This window comes from Asterias amurensis, chromosome 15 (assembly GCF_032118995.1).
Source record: "Asterias amurensis chromosome 15, ASM3211899v1".
Classification (NCBI taxonomy): Eukaryota; Metazoa; Echinodermata; class Asteroidea; order Forcipulatida; family Asteriidae; genus Asterias; species Asterias amurensis.
This window is the reverse complement of record NC_092662.1, coordinates 733,724-759,832: the sequence shown is the minus strand read 5'-3', so window position 1 is coordinate 759,832 and position 26,109 is coordinate 733,724. Positions and strand designations below refer to the sequence as shown.

Below are 26,109 nucleotides of genomic sequence, written 5' to 3'. Positions count from 1 at the left end.
AAAAATGGACGGAATAGATCAAACTTTAAAAGATTTGGCAAAAACACAATGTTAACTCATTGTTTATCTGGTGGAAACATTCCATGTCTCCACTGTGCATAGTGTCCAAAAAGATTTTTGTGAATTTATTACGTGTTATTAAAAATTACTCTTGCATAATTAGATCGTCTAATACATGTAGTCGTATTTTGCATAAGGTAATACAAAGAACTTCTTTCCTATCTTTGTGATATACAGACTCTAAATTATTACTACAAGATAAAAATATTAAGTGGGAAAATTATGCTAATTTGAAGAACTCAAAGATTTTGTGTTCCTGTTTGCAATTGTGGATAAAATTGAACTTGACCACGTTTGTTTAACGGGCACAAGTCCATGGACTATGATCCTATGTATTTATTAATACTGTAGTAGTGACTCAAAACAAACAATTAGTAGCATAAAATTGTCAGGTTAACTCTGATGAAAATACGCGACAACTTCCTCCACTGGCTTTTTCACCCGAGGGCAACTTAAAATGATGATTGTTTGTTACTACTTCTTAATCTGGCCTTTCATCCGAAGATAATGAATTCAATCAATGTATCCATTAATGATTACAAACCACATAAAAAAAAAAATTTCCCCTTTCTCATTTATGCATAAATTCATTCAGAATGGTCTTTGATGAAGACATTCTCATCTCGGTTTGAAAGACCAAATGAAAAAAAATACTGTACCCCATTGCTGTGAGAAAAAACTAATACCTTCTGTTTTTACACTTGTTATGTTTGTACATTGTATAACAATCATTGCAATTTTGTATAGGTCCCTATGACGATCTATTTTGTCCCCATTACTGTGAAAATACCCTTAAAATTCCCAAAGATCCAACTTTGTTATGTTTGTATAATGTTCATTTCAATTTTGTCTTGCCCTTTTTGTGGGTTTTCAGAGGTCCCTATGTCGAATGGTTTATGTTTGTATTATTCGTTGCAGTTTTTTTTTCATGTCTTTTTTGTTGATGTTTTTTAGAGGTGTCGATAATAGATGTTATGGTTTGACTTTTTATACACTTCCCATCACCCAGCGATGATTGGCAAGACGTCTTCTCATTCTAACAATAGATGAATCTACACTTGAAGCAGCCTTCTTGTGTCTGATGTCATGCTGGAGGCGATCCTGTCCCATCTGGAGCATTGCGATATTACGACTCGTCGTCAAGAGAGATTGATCCAGCCCAGCAGCTCCCTAGAGTCAAAGACAAAAGACGATTGGTCAATAATAAGTCATTCTTTCCATGAAATTTATTACATTAACAAGGTGAACACTTACTGTTTTTCAAGTCATTTGAGTTGATATTCAGTTTTACCCTTACACTGTTGTGTGTTAGCATTGCAAACTCAGAACTCAGTGAAACAAATCACAGGCATTTAGCTCGGTTTGGATTCATTATTTCACTTGAGTAAAAAGTCTTTATTTCTGTTGTAATTTATTGACTTCTAGTCTTTTAAATTTTAGTTTTGCCTTTAAGCTGTACTTCTCTTTAGTGTGTGTTTTATTTTTTATTGTAAACCTAGTAGGTTAGTTTTCTGACTTTTTGATTGTGAAGTAGTTTAGTATGACAACAGGGATGAGAGTAATGGCTGACAAGAACAAGTCTAAAACAAGGATCCAGATCTTAGGAGGTTCATTGAAATGATGGAATTTCCAACTTTTGATAACCACTGGAGTTATATATTCCAAGGAGGTATTAAGAACAGTATCCTCATCAGTGCTTGTGAAGTAGATCAAAGAGCGTGGCTTATTTATTTGAAGAAAAATAGATCCTATGTTTACCAGGCAGACTTGAAAAAGTCTGAATTCAGTTAAAAGTCTGAAATTTCTAATCCCTGTATAAACACTATAGATGAATCGATGTTGATGTAAACTTGCATCACTATGAGCGATCATTCCCTATAATGATAATGTTCTTCTGCATTAAGTAGCACAGCTTCATCATTGAGTCTTATTCACTCAGTTTCAGGGGAAACATAACTTGACTTACTCTGATTATATCTTGAGCCTCGGGCAGATTGGTTCCTGGATGACGTTGATACACACGGACTAGCGGCCTGTCTAGTCTTTCTCTCATCTCTAGATCTGATTGCATCTCTGGGCCTACAGTGTAGTAACGAGCTCTATCTGTAGAATCATACCAGCGCTGCGAACGATGGATGGCATGACGATTCTCACCAGCTGCTACCGTCAAGTGTTGCTATAATTAAAAACACAAAACAGGGTTAGTGAGGAGTGATAAAACCAAATTTCCAATCTAACTAAGAGAGCTTTTTGGTAGCACCATTATAATGTTGGTTCTGAAAAGAAACATTCTCTGAAGTACTGTCAAAATCAAGAAGGGTTTCTTTAATCGAAGTCAGGCCGGGACTTACACTGAGGCAGTTGCCTCTGTTCTTGGCCTTCTTTATAACCACTCAAAAGTTCCCACAGACTTCAAAGTTTTCTAAAGGAATTGCCCTTCTCAAAATGAAAGTGGCCTTGCCCTCTCTTCATATAGTGGCCCTAGCGAGATTTGAACCAGGGTCCTAGAGGTAGAAGGCAAGGCAAGACACCACTACGCAAATCAGACCGCTCATACATCTGCGTAAGGCTAAACCTTTTTTTTATTAAAAGTTCTCTCACCCTTAGTGTGATGGTCTCAGCCACCTTCTTATTCATGCCACTGTTAACAGCCTTGTGTGCCGTCTCCACAAGACGTTCAGTATTCTCAATAGCATCTTTTATTTCTCGTCTGAGTCTCACAGACCGGTTCCGAGCTTCCCGTGCCTGATCAATAGCTGCATTGGCTTCTGGGGTGAACGGACCTAGAGGGTCGATGGGTAACTCGTCAGATCTCTCTTCACCGTCCAGCTTGCTTGAGCGACCATTGTTGCCATTCATGTTGACGTCTATCTGGCGTGTGTAGCCAAGGCTGTTTGCACCAAAAGTCATCGTCATGTTCTTCTCTTGGCGGGAGAGGCGGCCATTGTTGCGGGATGCGCGACCGTTGGTTACTGAGGAGACGGCATGGCAGATGAGGTCAAGGACACGGTTGCGTTCTTGAATCACGGCATTCAGCCTCTTGCGTACTTGGTCAAGAATCTGTCGTGTAAAATAAAAAGCAATCAGCAAGGTTGTCAGGTATAATGAAAATCTTGGCTAAAATTTTGAGGGGATGCACATTCCCAGCTCCCCCTACCCTAGTATGCCACTTGTCAGGGAGGTTCTTTTTTCAAAATCACAGCTTCGTCTGGTTTTACCTATAGTGAAGGTCGTCGTTGTGCTGTCCAAACTACACCTGTCACATAAATATCTTTAAATTGAGAAGATGCCTTTTACAGCTCTGTGAAATGCAACAAATGTGGTTTGGGGAAGGGGCATTATTAAGGACAAATCATTAAATATTATTATATCCATACCTGTAGCTGTTTTTGAACTGATCTTAACTGGGCTTCTAGAGCTCTCTTAAGTTGGTAGAGGTGACGGAGTTCTCGATCCATAAGAGTGTCTGCTCCATCGCGCTCCTAGAAAACAAAACAATGAAAATCAAATAAATTTATCAACATCTAGGCAATAAATTTCCTTCAGAGTTATTTGAATAATAAGATGAGAAAATAGAATTAGCTGTTGCAAGTTGCTTACCAACAAAAGGACCTATGGTATAAATAGGGTTTGAAAAAGACTCTGTTAGGGTCGAAACGGCAATCTTAACAACCAAATTCCATAGATTTGCAAAAGATTTTCTTCAATTGGATATTGGGTTCATATGGAACAAGTCACATTCACAATTATCAGCACAAAAAAAATCCTATAAAACTATAATTGTTATTTCAATAGAGAGTCAGAATGATAGACAAGGAAGACTGGCCAGATTAGTGCACTTTGGTCCACTTATAGTGAATGAGTTATCTTGAACACATTGTTGACATCTCTCTTACTAAGATAACATCTGCCCTTTGAGAAAAAGTCACTACAACTACTTTGTGATTAGTGATTAATTGGTCTACAATATCTGGACACTTGGGATGAAAGAATTTATTTTAGAGTTTATGGTTAAAAGAAAGGGCCATTCTATGGTTGTTCTTTTGTCAGTTAAGAAATTACAAAACAATTTGATTAAACCATTCTGATTGAAAGGCAACAATTCTGTGAGAAAATAAGTTAAATTCTGACAGGCCTAGAGTAACAAAAACAGGGAGATCACATGGGCTATGACCTCTGTTGCCCTGGTATTGACCTTGTTGCCCCTTCAAAGTTTTTTTAATGGAAGTGCTTATTGCAAAACTGACCTTGCCCTCTCAAATATCAAAATCCAGCTCTTCATTAAAATATTGAAGAAGAAAAATCATGTTACAAAAGTAAAATTGGTGGGAACTTGGCTCTGCTATTATAACCTCTTGTGTTAATTCTGTTGAAAAAAATAACCATCTAAAATACATTTTACAAAATAAAAGATAGGAATGTAAATTTCCCAAGCTATTGTGAAAGGCAAGATTTTGTTTAAAGACCCGCATTAAAGAAAACGTGGGCCACTATAAACAAAGCTATAGGATTGCCATGTTGCTAGGTGTTTAAGGCCAGGCGTCTATCCATGCCTAAAGTAAACACTGGCTTATTTATCCAGATTGTCTATGAATATTTTATGATAGCTGGCAGTGGCTTACAGATTATTTATTTAGTCTGTTTTATTTGAATTGTAAAATTCAAGAGTTGTATGTGGTGAACCAAAACTGAATCTGTTTAAAAAGACAAACTATGTAGAAAGAACTTGGAAATTTGTAATTGAGTTGTATTTTTGAATCCTGTATTTCTTGAGCATTTTTTGTTTATCACGAATGAAAGAGTTGCCAAAACCAACAAGAAATGTTTGTGAATCCTTCAATTAGTGTTTTTTGTTTGGAAATTGTTTTTCTTTTTGCATTCTTGTGCACATATGAGTCTTTTGAATGAAAACATTTCAACAAAATAGCACTTATATAACTTACGGAGCAAACAACACTTTAATTTTGTGGCAAGCATTTTAGACTAAATTTGTGTAATGACTGAATGACAGTTCATAACAAATAAAGTTTTAAACAATATTTGGAAATGTGTAGGGAATATCAGTAGATGACAAACAAACTTAATTATTATAAAAAAAATATAATTAATTGCAGTAATGACTGAAGAATGTGTTGTTTATTGTTTGTTGTTCAATATAATTTTAAAGCAGAACGTCAACAACAACAACGCGACAACAAATGTATGGTATTAAAATAATTGCAAATGGTTTCACATCTATTAAAAAAAGGCAGTGTTTTATTAGTTATATTAGTTAAGTTTGTATTTAGTTTGACTTATATTTAAATGATATTACAAACAGGTTTTGGTGGAGAACTTTATATTTCATGAACTTCTTGGTTACAATTATTGGTCACAGTGGGACTTGTGGCGTAATTAGACATAGCAAGAGGGGAATACATAGTTTGGGGACTACTTCATGATGTATAGAACCATTTTTCAAACCATTCATTTGCAACTTTGTTGTATCTCATTGGGGGAGGGGGCAAAGCAAGGGTTCTGACTGAGTGATCTACACCTTGGTTTTGCCCCCCCCCCTTGTTTTTGTTACAAACATTAAATATTGGGTTAAATATATTCTATGGGAAATTTAAAGAGGAGATCAAAGTTTTAACAAAGACGTGAACCTGAATCTACAATACAACTCAGAAGAGAAGTTAAAAACCACACCCATCCTCACCCTTTCTCTTGCAGGTCGAGTGCAGCGAATCTCAACATTCATTTTATTCAGATTTATGTCCTTTCGGATGTGTTCCAATTTCTTCTCCAGCGCTTCCTTGCCACGAATAAGGCTCTTGATTTCTTCATTGGTGTCTAGGAAACTTTCTCTGAGTTTCACGAGGACGGCCCTGGTTTCTCGAACGTAGGAATGCACCACGGTGTTGCTCTGCTGGGCGCAGTTGTCTCGAAGAGAAGGGAGCGGATCTATGCTCCGGCCAAGATCGAGTCCTTTGTCGCTCCGATCCACGGTTGACTGGGAAACTTTGATTTCCTTAAGTGTTGCTTCTCGCCAATTTGCAGGACCTACCGTGGCCGTGGCCACTGGCATTTGTGTCCTAGTACGTGTTGCCATCATTTTGGATTTTTTTGGTTTAACTTAAATTGTTCTATTTTGTGATTAATTTGTTACAGAAGTTGTGTCGGTTCTTCATGCCCCCATCCACGTACTGCTGCATGCATGTGTTGTATAGCGCGCTATAGTTTATACACAAACACATTACCAGCGCGTCCATGTTGCTAAGCCGAACAGGTGGTGTTGTCATGGACGTCGGTAGTATGAATATGTATGAGGTAAAGAATGTGTCTGGCCACCGCCCGCGCCGGTCAACGTTTTTGCAACACACAGAAACCGCATCACAAACTAAAAAGTTCGTTATATTGACCGGGCGCCCTCTATCAGGAGGCAGTTATCACAATAATAAGACTCGGACGTTAAAAAGTTGGGATACATTATTGATATACTGCGAAACAAAAAGGCCGGTAACTATCCTTGCTCGCGAATACACTAAATTCGAAGTAAAATCAAAAATTTCAAAGTGAGACGAAAGTTACAAAAAACGTTTGCCCATCACATCTTTTATAATAATTATAAATTATATTTTTCATCAGGGGGAAAACAAACATCATGTTAAGAGAATTCTTCTAAAATTAGTATGAAAACAAATGCCAAAACAAACATTTGGTAATACAGAAAAAGCACTAATTTCCATTTCAAATAAAATGCCCGCCCATTGTCTATTATCTCATTAAAATAATGTTTAACACGTATAACTTCCCTTTAATTCTATTTCAACAACAACAAAAACAGACAAGCTTAAAACCACCAGCCATCCTTTTACACACACCATTTTATAAACCATTACCGTTGCATCTTAGCTGTAAAAAGGGTAATAGAAAATTCAGCATTATGAACTTAAAAATAGAATATTTCCTGCTTGCACGCATGGTATGTATATCTATCACCTTTGTTTTGTAATCAACTTGATTTCAGTAATAATCAAATTTAAATTTCTGTTTGCATACTGCACCATTCTACTGCCTTTTGTTTAAGTTGAATTATTCATCAATAAGCAACAATAATGAAACTAGGCTAAAACATTCCACCCACACATTTTTGACAATGTGATTGAATTAGTAATCATAATAATGAATCAAAAGCAGTGATGTGATGATCTTATATGCTACGAATTGAACTGAATAGCAGAAGCATTAGACACATAAAAATCGATGAATTTTCTATTGAAAACGATCAATCAGTGAAAAAAAATGAAAAAATTGCATTGATGAGTGAGGTCATTCAAGGTAATGATGACGTCACTAAAAGGTGAAGCTCGGTTTGGGTTCGTGTCGTGCAGGTAAGCTGGTACTCTGTTAACCGCTCAGATTGTGAGTGAGTTACCAGCCAACTACCGGCGACTTTTTATGTAGCGATTTCATATCGTGATGATATGAAAACACTTTGAATGGAGTCTGAGTGCGGTGTGTCGTATAGTGTGAAACTATTCTTCCTTTTACCCTGAAAAGTATACATTGACACCTTGTTTTCTCATCCATTCCGAGGACCCAAAGACCAGACAAGATGAGCAGTGCGGTGATACCGCAGTGGAAGGTTGCCCTCCAGCAAAAACTGGACAAAAAGAAGGAGGACGAAAGACGGAAATTGCAAGATGAGGAGCAGCGGCGTTTGGATGCCTTGCCCCCGTGGAAAAGAATGGCTATGGTACCCCAAAGTGTTATTATTATTTCGGGTGGAACAAAAACTGTGAGTAAATTACCGAGTGAATCTCAAACTTATGGTAATACAGAACAGGTTGAATCTTCTGGGAAAGAAAGTAATAATATAAAAAGTGGTTCTGCTGGGTCATCATCATCGTCAACAATGAATAGAAATGAAAATCAAAAAAATGCAGGAAGTTTACAGCACAATCATGTTGTTTCGACTGAGAAAAATGTGACCAATCATGTTGGAGTTGATGAGCATGATGGGGCTAAAGAGAAGACGATTGCGGCACGAGATGGTGTGGATGAGGAACATGTCGTGTCTGTGTTTGATAATCCTTTCTTAAGACATGACGGTGGAATGAGAAAAAGAAAGGTATCACCTGTTGTTAAAACTGAGAAAACCAAAGGAAGCAACAGTGTCCAAAAACAACCCGAGCTTCAAACGGTACACAAAGATGTTCCGCCAACTATCACAAAAACTCAATCCAGGGAATCTGTTGCTATGACTGAAAAGGAACCAGAAAATAGTATCAGGCAACGCTCTCGATCTGCAAGTCCGCGACGTGCAGCCAAAGCCAACGGGATTGACTTGAAATTTTCCGAGGCCGTAGAAGTCCCAGCAGAACCAAGGGCTAGGAAAAACAGTGTCAGCGATTTACGGAACAAATTCGGCCGACCAGCATCAGTGGGCGATTTGAATCGAGTTTCTCATAAACTCAGCGATTCAGATGATAATTCCCCAAGATCACCTAGAAGTCCTACACCTATTCTTGACAGAACAAAACTCTTCAGCTCTCAACCCCAAACTGTTCACTTCACTGGAAAATCAGCCTCAGCCAGCCGGCTATCGCCAACTACAGTAGCAGCGCCAGCACCCTCAAAAGTCGCTGCTGCGCCAGCACCCTCAAAAGTCACTGTTTCAAATTCAACTTCCACTATAAAACAATCTAACTCAATGCAAGACAACACTAGTAAACAGTCCGAGATCAAACCACTGAACCCTCCTCAACTTTCTAAAGTGGTTGCAGTGGCTAGTAGTGTTGTCAAAGTCACCCCCAAACGGCAAGCACCTAAGCCGCCAACAACCACTGACCCTGTCGTGAGTAGGAAGACATCCCCAACAGAACCAAAAACTGTATCTATCTCACCAACTCCAGAGAGCCAGAGCGTTGAGAAACCTGCGTCGACAGTCAGCAATAAGCCTGTTGAAACCACAAACAGTTCCAGTACAACAAATCATGCTGAGCAAGCAGACCAACCCAAGACAGCGATTGTTGTCGGCGACGGACAGTCTTCCCTGCGTAGAAAACGTGGCACCGGAAAAATGTCAGCCAGTGCACTCATCAGTCTTTCCACTGACAACAACTCGCAGGATAAGCAACTAAGTGAGCATAACTCACGTGTCCGTGCAGCTAGACAAGAAGCTAGAGCAAGCTCCTCAAAGAATCTCCTAAGATCTGCCAGAGATGGGGAGACTAAGGACATGGAGAGCATACCTTCGGGAGCCGTTTCCACAAATATCTTTGGGCAAAAGAAAGAAACAAAAGAAAACCACAGTCCGTCAGACTCAACGCCCAAAGATGATATCATTCCGTATCCATCAAACTTTCGACAACCACAGAAGGAGCCTACCTACGTTGATACGATTCCTTACCCGTCTAACTTCCGTCAGCCAAAATCCCAAACTAAGGAGACTACGGAAGAAAACGATCCCCCAATCAAACTTATATCATACACAAGATCAGTAAAGGAAACCATTGAAGAAGTTCCACGGACCAATATAGATGATGTGACTTTATCACCTGTCAAGGAAACGCCAAAATTGGTGAATGGGCGTGTCGAGGAAAAACTTGCACCCAGAAAGCTAAAAAAGACACCAGGTAAAGAATGGGTTGGGTACAACACACCCGCTGGAAAACCATCAGCCTTGAAGTCAGTATCCAAGTTGGGATGTTCTGATTCCAAAAAGGTAAGGCAAAACTTTTAAACATTTTCTGCTTTGATTTTCTGTGAAAAATAGATACTCAACAATCAAAAGAATGATTAATGGATTAAATTTTGAATGTTTATTCCTCATGTTTCTGTTGCACTCCACCCATGAAAGTACGTGTACACGTAGGTGTACCCCAGACAACTACAGGTTCAATTTTTGTATGCCCGGATCAACTATGATTTGTCTGATCCCAATTGCAGTGCGGCTGATCCCAACTTTAGATGTCTACTCTGGACATGACCCAAGCTTTTTTGTCAAAACATTGTTTTAAAATCACATTATTATCGTTCTGAGTGAGAGCACAATCATGAAGTGGCGTTTCTTTCCCAGTTGTTTAGAAAAGGGATACTTTAAATTCAAACTTTTTTCAAAAGTAAACGACAGTTTGGTCTGGTAATGGCCAGTGAAAACTCGAGAAAACATCACAAAACATTTATTTTGTTCTACAACGTAGGGTGTCTTTTCTAAATTCAGAAGGGAGATGTTATGTAACAAGTCTGGACACAAGTGTCCACCATATCAGGATTACACAATAGAGGGTAACCCAAAATAAATTTGTCAAGCTAAATAATCTTATGAATGGTAGTTTTTTTATTATTTTGTATACAGACATTCTTTAGAGTTGGTTCATCAATCATCCAATATTACTAATACTTTTGCTTCAGAGAGACAATGTGAATAAGCTATTTTTGAGTGAACTCTGTTCCTTTACGCAAAGGGGGGTTTCCGAGTGTACTTGCCACAAGATTTGTTTTTGTTCTCAAATCAATGATTCAAAATCTTCCCCTATCCAGCCTCAGGGTGACAATTAGAAAATGATAAAATTATTTACATAATCTCTGAATAATTGTAACAACTATGGATCAAAGTCTACTTTCCTTTAGCAATCCTCCCCTCGTTCAAAGTGCAGTGTACAATATTTGCATCAGTCACCATTATTAAATCACACAACATGGTGTGCATAGAGACAGCGTCACTTACATAATATCATTGTCTGGTTTTGTGTAATATTGGCAATAAAACCTTAACAACTAGCATTGTTTGCTCGTTATGTCATTGTTTAGAAGACACCCATGGGGTATTTTCTTATTTGGTAACGATGTGTTAAATTTAAACAATGAGTTACAATGTGCTACCTTTTTTAGACCTCTAAAGAAATGAAAATAGCATAAATTATTTGTGATTTACACTGCATGCACAAAATCTACGTCACACTCTCATCCTTTTTGGTTAAGAGTTCAGGGACAGTCACAATTGTTATACACCAACAATAATCATTGTCAACAAAATGAACAAAAGGGAATGGACGCAAGCACTGTCCAAAGAAAACATACGAATGGGGGAGGTTTTTCTGTAGGTTGGAATGCCATGCGTTTGTGCATACCAGCCATTCAGTGCCCGTTAAACCCATGGGTGTCACCTCACCACACTACCATGAGTCATTGGATTGTACAGCAAGTGGGCCCTGCCACAAGGCCTGATTGCTAACAGTTTGTGTACTTTCAAGGAATAGTTGATAAATCTGTTTTTTCAGTTTTGTTTCATGAGCATTGTTTCTCTATTGTCAGACGACCTTGTTAAATTTGGATTGTTGGATTTATTTGGCCATCTGAGGGATTTCCCATGCGTAATACAATAGGATTAGTCACACAATTTTATTTTTGTCTGTCCTTTTCCTTATGTACATTTATATGGTGATGTTCAAGTAAAATATTTGTATGGATCTTTGTACAAATGTGATGTATTTCTGGGTTCTATTGTTCATGACCTCTATTTGAAAACAAATCATGTCATCATGTTTCTTATCATTAAACTTAAAGTTGAAACGCACTCATTTTTACTATTTTAATAATTCAGATTCTCACATTACAAAAGTTTGTAGGGTTTACAGAGGTGGACTATTGTACAATGTAAAACCCCAAAATTACGTATTCCTGTTAAATATAGTATTGCTATAAATTGTACGCGTATGCAAAGTGGGACAATGAACAAATGGATGATACAAATAGAAGTAGGCCAGTAGGCCTATTACTTAGCTCCCGATCAATACTAACTCATTATTGCTTTCATGATGTACACGTAACCTTGGACTTGCATACAAAATTATATTACAGTTTTCTCAGAAATGGACCAAAAAATCAGGTGCCTAGAGAGGTGAGCAGAGCTGATGTTTAAGTTTACATGTTTGATCAAAATCATCTTTTCAGATACCTGTGTCTCTTTCGTGGAAATGAGTCTGACATGTTCCATTGTATGATTGTACCCAGCAAAACTTATCACAGCATTATCATAAAAGTAATCCAATATGTCAATATGCACAAAAAAGTCATGACAAAGCATTGCCACTTTATATCATGATCACAAAAACTGTCTGCAGAATTTGAAGACATTTTCACTGGCTTAGCTGTTTTGTTTGAATCTTTGAATAAATTTATGTTTGAATAGTGTTTATTGAAAAATAGAGGGTGCAAATTTGCATGATTTGCTACTCCAGAAAATAATACATAAACAAGTACTCTACAATTACAAATGTATGCAGATAATAATAACAATAGTTAAGATGAACAATTTCTTACAAGACACTATACATTGTATATTACATACGTATGTAGCAGAGCGAGACAATTATTTTTATATTATGCGTGTAGTGTACCTTAGCAGATACTACAGAGATTGTACACTCCAGCTTGCGTTGTAAGATGTACTTACTAAATCATAATTTAATGATTTATCGATTGTTGAATAACACGTATTTATTAGTATGCTTGTGTTATGTACAAATGTATACTTCTGCTAACTAGGGATAATGATGAAGTCTACCCAGACAGGATTGGACTGGAGTGTTGAGAGGCCATTTTACATGCTCCATTGGTTCATTCCTTTTATCTCTTGATGCTTCATTAGGTTTATTGCAGTTACCTCACTCATGGAGGAAGAAAATACTGCAAGATCAACATGGTTCACAAACTTTGTGTCAGTACAATTCCCAGGACTACAGCCATGTTTATACAGTTGACTTCCTTAAAGATCTGATCAACAAGAACAAGAATTCCATCCGTTAAAACAATGCTTTATTGTGTTTTAAAACAATGCTTTATTGTGTTTTAGCAGCGTGTCACATAAAACCAAGTGGGGCTTGAATTGCAAGATGGCATCCAAAAGATATCAGTATCCCCACTAAGTGTTTATGTAGATGTATGCATTAAATATTGGGCTCAATTGGTCATCAAAGTTGCAAGAAAATTATGACATGACAGAATAAACATAGCATTGTGTGTTTTCAGATACATGAATGCATAAAAAGGGTTTCATGGTTGAAGCCTTTCTAAGTTTCTCATTGTTGGTTGAGAAATTACCTCTTTCTCTAAAACTAAATTACTTCAAACAGGGCTGTTTCTGACAATTTTAAATAATATCAAAAGCTCTCCATTGGTCTTTAGCATGTAAGTTGGTATGGTCAGTAGCCAAAAGTACTGGGCCAGAAATGTTCTTACAAAACGAGAAATGTATTCAGATTCACTTTTAATTTTTGCCTTTGCTGAGCTTTGGTTGGCGAAGGTTTGTACATGTATTCAAAATCTTACAATTTGACGGGAAAACAGATGACAGCTGGGCCGAGAAGGAAGGAAAATACCTGTATCTAGGTTACTGGCTAAAAAACATTGAGACAGGCTAGTGGTCCAGTGGGTATTTCAAAGTCCTGTGAAGAGTTTTTTTTTTTAAATAAATAACGCATGCAAAAATTGAAACCTGGGATAAAATGTGGAAATTTTAATAGTTTATTGGGGTAAAAAAACTTTAAATGAATTAAGAAACCTCACAGTAAAAACAAATTATAGAAGTAACTGTTCACTGAAGGGAAAAAACTTTCACATGACGTAGAACAATTCAGGGAAATATTAACCAGCAAGGCAGATGGGGAGAGAGGTAGGGAACAAGTATGCATCTTCCCTTGGGATTGGGAAGTGCTTTTCATTCTAGAGAATTATAAAAGTAAAAGAAATAACAAAAGGATCGCAATTAAAAGAAAATGGGGCCCACGGGACGAGGCAGACTGGATTTAGCCCTTTTTGTTCATGGTTAACGTTTTTACTTTGGCATGTTTGGGGGGATCCCTGCGTGACTGCTTCATGTACTTACATGACAACAAGGGGGTGGTGACGTGGGCAATCTATTATATTCAGAAGACCTGTTTCAAGTTGCTAGGGTTACCAAAAAGCTCTGCATCATCTACGGCGCAAGAGGAAATGTAATTAATGAATCTTCCGACAGTCTTGGGGGAACAGTGCATTATTGCAGGTTGTGACTCAAGCATTATTAACAGATTTGGATCAAAATAGAAAGAAAAAGATGTACCTTCTTTTGTGTAGACTAACAACATTAACTCTCTGTGTATAATTAGTGATGGTTTTGTCAGGCCTGGATTTAGAGAGGAGCCAATGGCCTAAGCTGCCCTTGTTTAACCTTGATGCCCCTTTAAATTAGTCCAAAAGAGACTTTTTAGATTTTCCAAAGGAAGATTTTTCAAAATGAAAATGGCCGCTTGAATTGAAGATGAAATTCCATGCCTGCTCTGTACAGACTACTGCTACTGTACAATCAATGCCACCCTAGCAGAGCAAAATGCAAACAACCACCCTTCACAAACAGTTCCATCAACAAAATAAAGAAATGTCAACCAACAACCAGCCTCAAAATAACCTCTGACACCCAAAGTAATTGCTTTCGCTGTGGTGCCTTTTGCAAAACAAATTCAATACAAATTTACATTTTCTTGAAAGTAGTGCCCCTTACCGGACCAGAGGGATATTGCTGTGGCCCTTCTCAAATGAGATCCAAGTCCTGAACAACCACACACATCTTTAATATAAAATACATAATGTATACAAATATTCAAAAACAACCGAACTAAAAACGACCTGAAATCTTGTAAATTAACATTAGCAGTTCGTGGACAGTGTGAAAGAGTTGCTGAGTAGGGCACAACATTTCCCTGCCTTACTGGGAAGCTTTACATTGTGCACTTAACGTTTTTAACAATAGTACATGAATTAGTGTGACACCCCCCCCCCCCCCCAAACACTTCCTGACCTCAGCGCACCAGTCCTTTACAATATTCATTTTATAATGCACACATTTGTGCACTGTGTTTGTTGAACATTTTATGTAAGGGATTTTTGTTAAACTATTCAGACAATATGCCTAGATGGACAAAATCAACAAAAAACTTCCTGCTGGCATGTACTGCTGTGTATGTGTTTTAGTTTATGAGCACGAACCCAAGGGTGTGGTCATTGTTGCCACGTATAAATCCTGCACACTGATTGAATTGACTGGAACTTCACATCCAATCTCCTCACACTTTGTGTGGCCTTACAAACACAAAGTTTAATTTCATTGGCTTTTTATTTGAGGTCAATACTCGAACACAATTTTAAACTCAAGGTTCAATGTGATCTGAAGTTGTAGAGGTTATTGTTACATGTATGTTTGTCTAGCCAATGTGTTACCAATGATTGTTATTTCTAAACATTTCTACTTGGATTTCCTGTAAGTACTTCCTAATGACAGTTTCAGGAAGCAATTGAATAATAACATCCTTTTTGCCAAGGTGGTTTCGTTTAGTGGGTGATATAGTCTAAACTGTGGGTTGTACAAATGTAGATAATGTACAATGTTTAAAAAAGACAAGAGAGCCCGGGATTACATGAAGACCATGTTCTCTGTTGCCGAGGTACTTCTCTGCCACATTCCTTTCAAATTAACTGAATAATGCAAAACCACATCTCCATCAATCATTCAAAATCAACTGAAATAAAATAGGGCCCCCACTGCTTTATTTCTTTTCAAGATGATCGGCTAAATTAGTTATAACAAACGACACTTTCTGACAGATTATATTGAGGGCCGGGGGTTTCGGTTTTGAGCAATAGGGCTTAGGAATGGGGGGGGGGACCATAGTACTTCTATCAGCTCAAAATATATACAAGACCAGAATTAGTGCTGGGCGAATAGTGAAATTTTGTTATTCGGATACCGCTGGCCAACTATCCGAAATTAACCGGATATTCGAATAGTTTTTTTTGCCGCTAGAGGGCGCTATTTAAAAAAAATAAAATTAAAAAAAAATTAAAAAATTTTTTTTTGCCGCTAGAGGGCGCTGTTCGTTTGTGAATGAGATCTTATGGGCGGATTGATATTAGTTTTAGACAGTGTCACTCGGTTCATTCATAAAAATGACCGGATCTAATTTAAAGATGGCGATTTGCTTTTTCTTTTGATCGTGATTGACTCTACGTGAAGGAAAACTTTTGTAATCTTTGAACAAATTACGTCAGAAATGTCATTGTTTTAACTCTTCACGGAGGTGAGCATAGTTAAATACTTAATATATGCTGTTTTATGCTGTCTTAATAGAAGTTTCATAAGGATTCAGACAAAACATTCATATCAGTTGTCGCCCGACGTCCGCGGATATTCGGATATTAAAGAATATCCGGTTACTCGGTTGTAATTACAGAATTATCCGGTTTGTAAATAGGTATTCGCGCCCTATGCGGATATCCGGTTAAGAAAAAAAAGGCATTCGCGGTTACGGATAGGAAAACCTATTCGCCATTAACCGGATATTCGAATAATTCGCCCAGGCCTAACCAGAATCAAAATGAGGAAAACAACTTCCTGTCACAGTTTCACTGGCATTTAACTGTTTTTATTTGAACAAGCACTAAGACATGTAAGAGAACATTTATTTAGGGTGACTTTAAACTTGGATCATTTTACTCAAAAGAATTGGAAGGTATGTTATCAGACTCAAAAGTAAATATTAAGAACACAACTTGTTTTTTCTTCAAGATATTATACAAGTGAAGGTATTATTATTAACTAATATTCAATTTTAAAAACACAACACAGTACCATGGAAACTGGTGGTTCATAAATATACTTGCCTGACACCAAACTATTAGTGGAAGTTGATTGTAACATTTGAGCCTCAGGCAATCCCTAATGATAAAGGGTTGAGAAAACATTCACTGTGTAAAAACAAGACGGTAATGGCCTCATCTGTTTACCATAACACAGGAAGTTAGCAATCGGTTTGAATAAGGATGGGATTTGTTTCAAAGGCATCCAGTTTGCAATGAACAGACATTTATTTCCGTTTACGTTTTATCTCATGATTATCTAGCCTTAAGGCACAGCAATTAATTACAATCACAAAAGGCGTCCTCATTTATGAAAATCCGACCTTGGACCAACTGCCTTGGACTATGCGCAATCGGTTATTACGCATTAGTTGAGGACGGATGTAAATAAACTTGGTTGTAAGCCTACATCGTGTATATCTGACTAACATTTCATCACTGACGAAAATAATTATTGCTGTGGCTTGTATCGGATCATCAGCTGCTGGGGAAATTATGTTTCACAGTTTCCAAGGGCAACATAGAAATATATTCTAGTGTCCTTTACCAGATTTTCATTTAGAGTTTATATTATTAATGTAGAGGAATGTAGGGGAACACTAAGAATAATCAGTGTTTACATATTGTGGTATTTTTAAATATTTGTTCAGTCGAATGTCTTCAAATGTGTCAAAGAATATATGAGTGAAATTGATATGGGTTTATTGTCCAATATGGCCAATTACAATTCATATTTTATTCCGGTTTTGTTTTGGAAACAGACATACATACCAAGCTAGAAATATTAATTATATACATGTATAATGTCACACTGTCTAAAATCAATTACACAAATACAGTTAATGTTGAACAGGAATGTACAGCTCATTTTTATTCGCAAGCCGTATCCTCTGCGTTTGCGCACATAAATTGATTACAAATGCTGAGTACACCACATCATGCATTTAGCATCGATCAATTCGTATAGGAAAAAGAAAACGTATGCTAGGAACAGAAAGAAGTATAAATGTGATAATAATAATTTTATGTGATTGAGCAGGATTTGGCCGACCACAGCTGCTCAACAATAAGTGATAGATTGAACCAATGTCCTGCATTGATCATACTTGTTAGTCAGAACAAATACTCAACATCTCTATTGATTTACTACAATTAAATTCTGTAACCAAACTGCCGTGGTTTGAGTGAGATTTGTTAGCAGCACGTTCACACGCTGTCGTGTTTAACATTTCTTTTGCATGAGTGATTTCTTTTTTGAGAATTGGTTTTGTATTTGTTTTGCTGCAGGGTGGGTGAAGGATGAGCAATTTAAATAAAACTGGAGGATATTGAATTTTTTTTTTTTTTTAAGAATCCATCTACGTTTGTCAAAAATACATGGATAATTGTGTAAATTGACTCTTTCAGTTGCGGAAAACTGACCCCCCCCCTTGTATATTGGCTATAATTCAGTCAAAGACTCTGAAATTTGAAGGCAATTATATACTTTAAAATTTTGATTTCATTTGCCGAGGGATTACCTTAACATCTAACTATTGTAATGCTGTTATGTACAGTATACCCTGTCAATGTACAGATACAGGCCTGATACATCATGGAAGCAATTAAGGCATTTGTCTCCATGCCCCCTGGTCATTGCCTTGCTGCCTTTGAAATGCTACAATTAAAATTCACACTTTTTTCATATGGTACCTTTTACAAAGGAGAAAATGCCTTGGTGCCCTTGCCCTTTCAGAAAAAAAATGAAGTATGCAGGGCTGAGATATGCCATGAAGTGCTCAATTTTCATAATTAAAGGCCGTTGCTATGGTATTCAAGTAATTAGTCAGCTGGAACTTTCCTTCATTTGAGCATTCATTCTAGAGATAATTATAATATTTTTTGTTTTTACCGCGTTAGTAAAATAAAAGTTAATATCTTTAAAGACACTGGACACTATTGGTAATTGTCAAAGACTAGTCTTCATAGTTGGTGTATCTCAACATAAATGCATAAAATAACAAACCTGTGAAAATTCAAGCTCTTGGTCGTCCAAGTGGCGAGACAGAAAAAACTCCCTTGTCACCGAAGTTGTGGCTTTCAGATGCTCGATTTCGAGACCTAAAATTCTGAATCTGAGGGGAAAATTGCTTCTTTCTCGAAAACTTTCAGAGCAATTGCTTCAGTGGGAGCCATTTCTCACAATGTTTATAAATACTATCGACCTCTTCCCATTACTCGTTACCAAGCAAGGTTAATTTTGAGTAATTACCAATAGTGTCCACTTCCTTTAATAAATAAAAGCTGAAAAGTGGCTTCCCCTTAAGGTGATCCCTCTCTGTAAGGTTGGATGTATCATAAACTTGGTCGTGATTCCCGGTTACCAAGCAGTTATAGACTGTAGGTTAAGTTAGCTTCCGACCGGCTTCTCCGAACTAAGATTTTGACAAATTAGGGAGACCGCCAATATTTGGACACATTCGTTCGGAGTTCGCTGGTTCAAATCCTTCTATAGTCAATTTGTGTTTGTTTAACCCAAACTTGGTTGACAATAATCCTAAAGCCTAACCAACCAACCCTTCAAAATCCACCTGTATTTTTGATTCGTATTTTCGTTCTACCTCCATGGTTATGTGTATAATATCTTTAAAACAGTTAACATTTATTATGTACTTTACTTTTAAGTAAGGTCTTAAAACACCCAACGTATTTACTAACTGTCTAGTAGGCCTACCTGCATACAACAAACTGTCAAGGCTAATCTTTTTAATATATTTATTGTTATGATTCATAAAACATTGCTTTAACCTTGTGTGTAGGTGTGGCATCAATTTGTTCTTTTTTCCTTGAATGAAGATCATTAAAAAAGCTGGCCTCTGCTGTAGAAGATCAAATTTCTTGTTATTTTGGCTTTTCATTTATTTTTGTTTAAACCTAACCAAAAGTTTTGTTGCTCTTTTCTTCTCCTTAGTTGAGAATCGCCTTCAATGATTCCAATTTGAGTGAGGTATTCGAGTATCAGTCAGAGTCCTCTTTGCTAGACGAGTATCTTCGTGAGGAACGAGGTATCAACGGTAACCCCCGAGTCGGTAATCTGCCAAGACAAGAGGCTAAGGTGGAAGAAGATGATGATATTGATCTGGGAGATTTGTCGGTACCCTCTGCAAAGAATGACAACGTCTTAGCTCATGAAGGTATAGTAGAGATTTGAAATTAATTATAGACTCATTGCATGTGAGGTCACAATCTCAAAAAGGAGTCAGATCATTGGACAATAGCTGTTCTCTATGCGTAAAAACGTGCGTGTGAACTCAGGGTACCTGTAGCGTTTCGCGTTATGCAAGGTGGAGCTTTTGATTTCTCACACAAAAAAGAGCGCGCCTCCAAACAATTTGGGTGTCATCTCTCTTTTGTGTATGTTTGTGTATGATTTTGGCATCCAAAATGACACCCAGGACAGGATAGGCACATGTGAGTATGCTGCACGTATCACAAGGGTCTATTTAGGTGTACAAATATTGGTTGGTAGTGTGAATTGTTGGATGTTGTAAACTTTCAGGTTCAACTATGTGAAAATATCTCTACGAGTGTTGGCTCTAAAAATAGCTTATTGGTCCCAACGTTTTGACCAGTATTCAGCCTGTTCTGGGTGACCAATAAAGAGTACTCAAGTTCTGGTGTTTCCAATCGGCAGAGTGTGGGTTCAAGTACTAGTTTTGGCACTCGTGTCCTTGTGCAAGATCCTAAATACCATAAGTGCTTTTTCCTTCGGATGTGACATTAAAGGGCCATTTACACTGTAGTGGTAAAAAACGATCACGTTAACAAATAATGCCCTCAATTGGTTGAATAAGCGTGTGCGCAATTCAACCAATAGAATGCGTTCTCTTGGCGTCATGATCATTATTGTTTTTGTTATCCCTGCAATGTGACTGGCCCTTAAGAGATAAGTCTGGTGCACTACTAGGATCGGTTCAGCACAGAAAAGAATCCAGAAAATCTACTGTGAAAATAGCTTAGTAAGAAAAAGTTACCCCTGCTTGGGAGTAGAGTTAAGTAAATAAACTGGGGTTAGTCTACTGTTTGTTCATTTGTCCCATGGACATTGCAGTAGGTAGGGATGAAACAAAATGGGCCGACTTGACTGTGAGTTTCCCAGAGTAGTATTTCCAGGGATTTGGCTCTGGAGTTTAAAAAATGCTTTCGACTAACGCATTGGCTACATCATGTAATTGGGCCTTTGAGGATTATTATTGAACTGTAAAATTATTATACCCTTGATGCTAACCCACATTTGCTTTTATTTGTTTGCATTTATCCGTAGGTCTCCAAAGTTTCACCCCTAAGGACATGCAGAACTTCAGTCCATCATCATTCCGTCAGCAGCAGCAGCAACAACGCTCAGCCCCTACACCCAAAGAAGAAGAGCCTCCTCCACCAACAGACGAACCAGCCTCGGATGAACTAGCAATCACATATGATGACTCAGGAGACTACTTTTCATCTGCAGGGTCTGGTTCCGCTGCCCTTCTGTTTTGAAGACAAAGGGCAAAGGTCAAAGGTCGTTTCATATACAGAGGCTACTGAGTAGTCTCGCTAACAAGTCACTAAAAGTGTTTCTGGCTGATTTTACATTGCGTCGATTTTCCATGAGAATATATTTTGTGATTTTATTAATGGATTGGAAAATAACCTTTTCAGCCAAAAAGCTCTTCAAATTGAAGGTGGATTTTTAAAAATTTGTAGTGGATGGTAACTGCTGTTTATACATTGCGTGCCAGTTTGTGATATCCAACTGTGATCGGAGCAAAATCTAAATTGTAGTATGTTGACATTGTGAGGAGGTTCTCTTGTCTGTCTGTGAGAGTAACTTGAGTGCAGTTTATTCTTAATAGGCAGTGTTGCGTAAAGCAATACACATTCACAGGTTCATTAAGTGTAAATAACCCTGAGAATGTGCTCAAATATCAAATCCACTAATGGTATAGAGCTTTTGTGTAAAAGTCTGATGACAAAGTCTGGCAAATACAATGTTTTGTATTTATTGTGTGTTTTGCACTTTGAGGTAGCGAGCTTTAAAAACACCTCTCTTGGATCCATCTCCCTCCCCCCTCCACCACCCCTCTCCCCCCCCCCCCCCTCCACCACCCCTCTCTCCTTAGCCAAATCAATCCAAAACAGCACTGAGATGTCATGTTTAAAATTTTACATTTTAATGTGAGGTTAGAAACTATTTAATTTGAGGTTATCAAGTTGGAAGGGTTTATCTTTATGTCGAAGACCAGAATCCTTACTTGATGTATCCAAATATATGCATGAAATAACAAACATGTGAAGACTTTAGTTCAATTAGTTATTGAAATTGCTAGAAAGAAAAAAACACCCTTGCTGCATAGAATTGTGTACTTTCAGATGCTCACGAAAGGATTCACATCTGAAGACTTTCTCAGCTTCAAATTTTAGGGTAAAAATTACCCCTTTCTCTAAAACTACATTCCTTCATAGGGTGTCATTTCTGACAGCTCTGTGGTGCTCTTTACCTAAGCTTAATCTTACTGCACCATGTCCTTTCGACTGTGGACACCAAGAAGTTTACCAAATACTTACGAAAATTGCAGCCATTCAATTATTTATTTGTGTGTGATTTTTTTTTTTTAAGTGAGATAATATTTTCAGCTATAATTTTTAGCAAAGGACTGCCTTGACATTCAAATAAGATATTTTAAATTTAATATTTTAATAGCGTGCATTGTACATATTGTGTTATTTTTAGATACCATGATGATGATTTTAAATTAATATATTCAATATTCATTGGAAACTAAACTAAACTGTAAAAATTATGTTTATGGTAATTATTCATAACTTCTTTTTTAAAGACATTGGAAAGTATTTTATATTCGAGAACCACTGAATATGCATCGCGCAATTTCAAACAGTTGAGTAAATTTGTATAGGATGTGAGTAAATTTGGCTTAACAAAGCTAAAACGCACAGTTTGTAACGTTTGGATTGGTGTCCTGATCCTGCTTAGCAACTTTTTCCCCTGCTAAGCAGTAAGGTATTGGGTTGCCAGATTTCTGTAAATTTAAAAATGATTATTTCATTCCATTTGGTGAATTGTGAAAATGTGAGTTTTATTATCACTTAAACTTGATTTTTAAATTGGGATATTTCCATTCTATACTGGGTTTTTGCTTGTTCTATCTGTGTGTACATAAAAGGTGATTTCCAAGTCCAAGGTTGCAGTCAATATGTAAATAAAATCATTACAGATGTAGTAGTAGTTACATCTGTTTTGCATAAATTATGCAAATGACCCTGTTGAACAGGGCTGCACTGTTAATTTGGCTTGTCATAATAGTTTCTTGTTATCACTGTGTGAAATCGTGTTTTGCAAAAAAAGCTACTCTAAACAGTAAAGATGAACAGCAGTTTTTAAAGTCTTAAACATGAAGGTTTTTGCATAAACAAATTAATTGTCTTTCAGTTTAATTTAATGTAAAAACACCCAGATAAATGTAAAGTTTGATCTGTATATATTTTGACTATGTTTTCAATATAAGGTGGTCACGTCTTTGAGCTGTAAATTTTCATAGATTGTTTTCTCAACAATTCCTGAATGACTATTCTTATGTTACAACAAAGTACTTATATATACACGTTAAACACCTTGTGCGAATTAATTCACTTGAAGTGTAAACCGTTCTATATAGCTAGAGATACTGTATTATCAAAATTAGCAATAATTCTCATTATGGATAACGAATCTTCACAAATACTGACTTGTATCTTATACTAACAGTTACACAAATGTATTAGGTTTAGTCAAACTTTTATCTGGAAAATGTGTTATTGCTTATTACAAGATTCAGAGTTGTCCGAGTATGGCTTCAAGGTTTCAAAGTCAACACATTCCAAAAATCTTTCCTCAAAAATAAACAACAAATTTGAAAACAAAACCTTGATGAATTAATGTGATGGCCTAACTTAGTAAAAACGTGACATTGCATCAAATAGTTTCCATTTTCAAACTTCTTAAGGTTTTTTTTCTTTTTATTGACTTGTATTCTTAATCAAACAACCTCTGCTCATTTTTTGTATTTGAAAATTTAAAAGCAAACATCATATCAGTTAATAAATTATTCTTATTTTTGTTCATTTATCTTATTATGTTTGTTTTTTTTCCCTCTAATGTTGTTCTATTAATTTTCATTTAATCACTTCAAATATTTGAAATTCTCTTCTTATTTATCGTTCAGGCCCTGGTTTAGTTATACTAAGGTTAATTATTTGTATATATTTGTTGCACTTCTCTCAAATCTTTCCGGAAGCAAACCAGAGGAAATGTATATTTAATCAAAGCTATATTTATTTTGTGAAAGTATCTCTGGTGTGAACAATTAATTAATGTAGAAAAAGGTTCAACAAAATGTAATTTGTAAAATGTGAAAATAAGAATAAGAAATAATTATGAAAACTGTGACAAGTAGATTTACCTTGAAGGTTGAAATAATTAAGATTGATATTACAAATAACTTATAACTTCAGTTGATAATAGATTCATAGATTCAATAATAGATTCTGGTGGAAGTAGAAAAATGCTTAAAGCTATTGTAAAAGCTATGTTATGTGTATGTTTAAGTGCATATCACTTTTTGAGGTGGGGAAAATTGTTTTCATGCACAAGGTACAATCAGTTATTTTGTGATCAGCAGAAAGAATTTGAGAAATAATTACGTTTTAATTATACTCATTGGACACATGGCAGACACTGGGTCAAGTTGGTCACATGTAAATATCTTGAACTTCTACAACCTTATCTTGATTTCGGGGGAAGTTTTACATATTTTGTATTGTTATTATTAGAGCACAGAAATGCTACAGCTTTATTATTTTCTCACACCAGTTTCACAAGTTGAACTTTCAGAAGATGGTTGTATTTTTTTTTTGGCTTTGCCAAAATTAGCTTAGCACGAAGTAGAATATGCCGTTTAAAGCTGTATTGAGTGCTTAGCACAAAGATTATTATAGTGGTTTCCAGACCTCAACCATCAATTAAACAGAAGTACTGATGATTGAGTCATTATAGTGTGGGTTAGAATCCCAGTCATTCGATATTGCTTTTCATCACCCCAGAATTAATGGGTACATGGGAGATTTGTTTATATGAATGAATACCAACCTATGCTTTCATTTGGTTGCTGATGCTGCATACTCCAAAGGAGTTGAGCTGGTTTCTGTAATGCTCCAGGCACAATGAACATAGATGAGGTTTATCGTTTACTACATAAATTCAATCATCAAACTTAATCAAAGATATTTTTTATGAAGTTTTTGTTATTTTGCTCAAAACAGGATTCGTTTTCAATGAAAACTTAATATTTATTGTTTTGTTTTAAAAGAAATTATGGCCACTTTAAATCTCTTTTCAATTATAATGGTGAGCTTGACTTTCATTAGGACGAAAATTAACATTTTGTTTTATTGGATTGTCTTCTATTTTGGGTGTTTGGGATTAATTATTGTCGTTACATTTTATCCAGATGTGAAAGAGCTACCTTGATATTAATTATAAGTCATCTAATGTGTAAACTCAAAGCACAGTGGAATGAGCATTTGTAATAATTTACAATTTTATAGCTTGCTTAGATTTGAAGAGTTGTAATGTTGGATGTTATTCTTCTAATTAAAGATTTCTGGTTAAAATTTGTATACAGAGATATCGAAATGTAGAATAAAATAAATATGGTAATAGTGAGGTTCATTTCATTGTTTGTTCATTCGGTGTTGTTAGACATGAACCCATTTTGATTATTTACACCCCATTGATTTTCTCTTTTGATACATGCTCTTTTATGTCCCAGAGCTAACCTGAACATCTATGGCCTTTTCCGAAACGAGGGCTTCGACTTTGGATTCGGCTTCAGGCTCGCTTGGCCCGCGGTTGTTTTGACAGTTGATTGCCCTCTGTGTGCGTATACACAGTCGGAGCGCTTCAGACGAGAGGACGGAGCCTGAAGCCAAAGCTGTGTGATTTCGAACAGGGCCTATGCCAGAGCAAGTTTGCTGAAGGTGTATACTGCCCTCATTGTCAGGTTATAGCTATTTTTATTCTGATTTATCTCTATAATTGTTTTTTGATGCGTGTTTAAATTGCCCCGCCTCCTTTATCTTAGTCCCTTTACTGAAGAGGATCGAAGGGGAGGTAATTGTGTTGTTAAAGGGGATGTGTCATCATGATCAAATCAGACATGTGGCTGTAACATTTTTTATTTAAGTAGAGGGCGTGCTTCAAGTGGAAGCAGTCTCAAAGCCTTTTCGAAACTACTAAGGTGTCATTTACCCATTTCTTAAACCTCGGCTTGGGCTCCGGCTTTAGGCTCTGAATTCTACCTCCATGGTTATGGT

General features: G+C 36.7%; 2 protein-coding genes across 2 annotated transcripts; one reads left to right on the top strand and one right to left on the bottom strand.

The window, feature by feature from the left end:
• Nucleotides 1-1,021: 1,021 nt before the first annotated feature.
• On the bottom strand, nt 1,022-6,299 carry LOC139948273 (tektin-like protein 1). The gene is made up of 5 exons (XM_071946374.1): nt 5,759-6,299; nt 3,438-3,542; nt 2,662-3,120; nt 2,027-2,236; nt 1,022-1,230 (listed from the first exon to the last, which is right to left on the bottom strand). The coding sequence occupies exons 1-5, from the start codon at nt 6,152-6,154 to the stop codon at nt 1,048-1,050; spliced, it is 1,353 nt and encodes a 450-aa protein (XP_071802475.1). The 5' UTR covers nt 6,155-6,299; the 3' UTR covers nt 1,022-1,047.
• Nucleotides 6,300-7,460: 1,161 nt separating this feature from the next.
• Nucleotides 7,461-25,459, top strand: LOC139948272 (uncharacterized). Its single transcript, XM_071946373.1, has 3 exons — nt 7,461-9,769; nt 19,670-19,892; nt 21,023-25,459. The coding sequence occupies exons 1-3, from the start codon at nt 7,658-7,660 to the stop codon at nt 21,235-21,237; spliced, it is 2,550 nt and encodes an 849-aa protein (XP_071802474.1). The 5' UTR covers nt 7,461-7,657; the 3' UTR covers nt 21,238-25,459.
• The last annotated feature ends 650 nt before the right edge of the window (nt 25,460-26,109 follow it).

Coding starts and splice junctions, on each gene's coding strand:
- LOC139948273 (XM_071946374.1), bottom strand. CDS start 6,154: ATGATGGCAACACGTACTAGGACACAAATGCCAGTGGCCACGGCCACG. Junction 3,543..5,758: donor CTCGACCTGCAAGAGAAAGG/GTGAGGATGGGT, acceptor TTTGTTTTCTAG/GAGCGCGATGGAGCAGACAC. Junction 1,231..2,026: donor AGGCTCAAGATATAATCAGA/GTAAGTCAAGTT, acceptor CTTTGACTCTAG/GGAGCTGCTGGGCTGGATCA.
- LOC139948272 (XM_071946373.1), top strand. CDS start 7,658: ATGAGCAGTGCGGTGATACCGCAGTGGAAGGTTGCCCTCCAGCAAAAA. Junction 9,770..19,669: donor GATGTTCTGATTCCAAAAAG/GTAAGGCAAAAC, acceptor TCTTCTCCTTAG/TTGAGAATCGCCTTCAATGA. Junction 19,893..21,022: donor CAACGTCTTAGCTCATGAAG/GTATAGTAGAGA, acceptor ATTTATCCGTAG/GTCTCCAAAGTTTCACCCCT.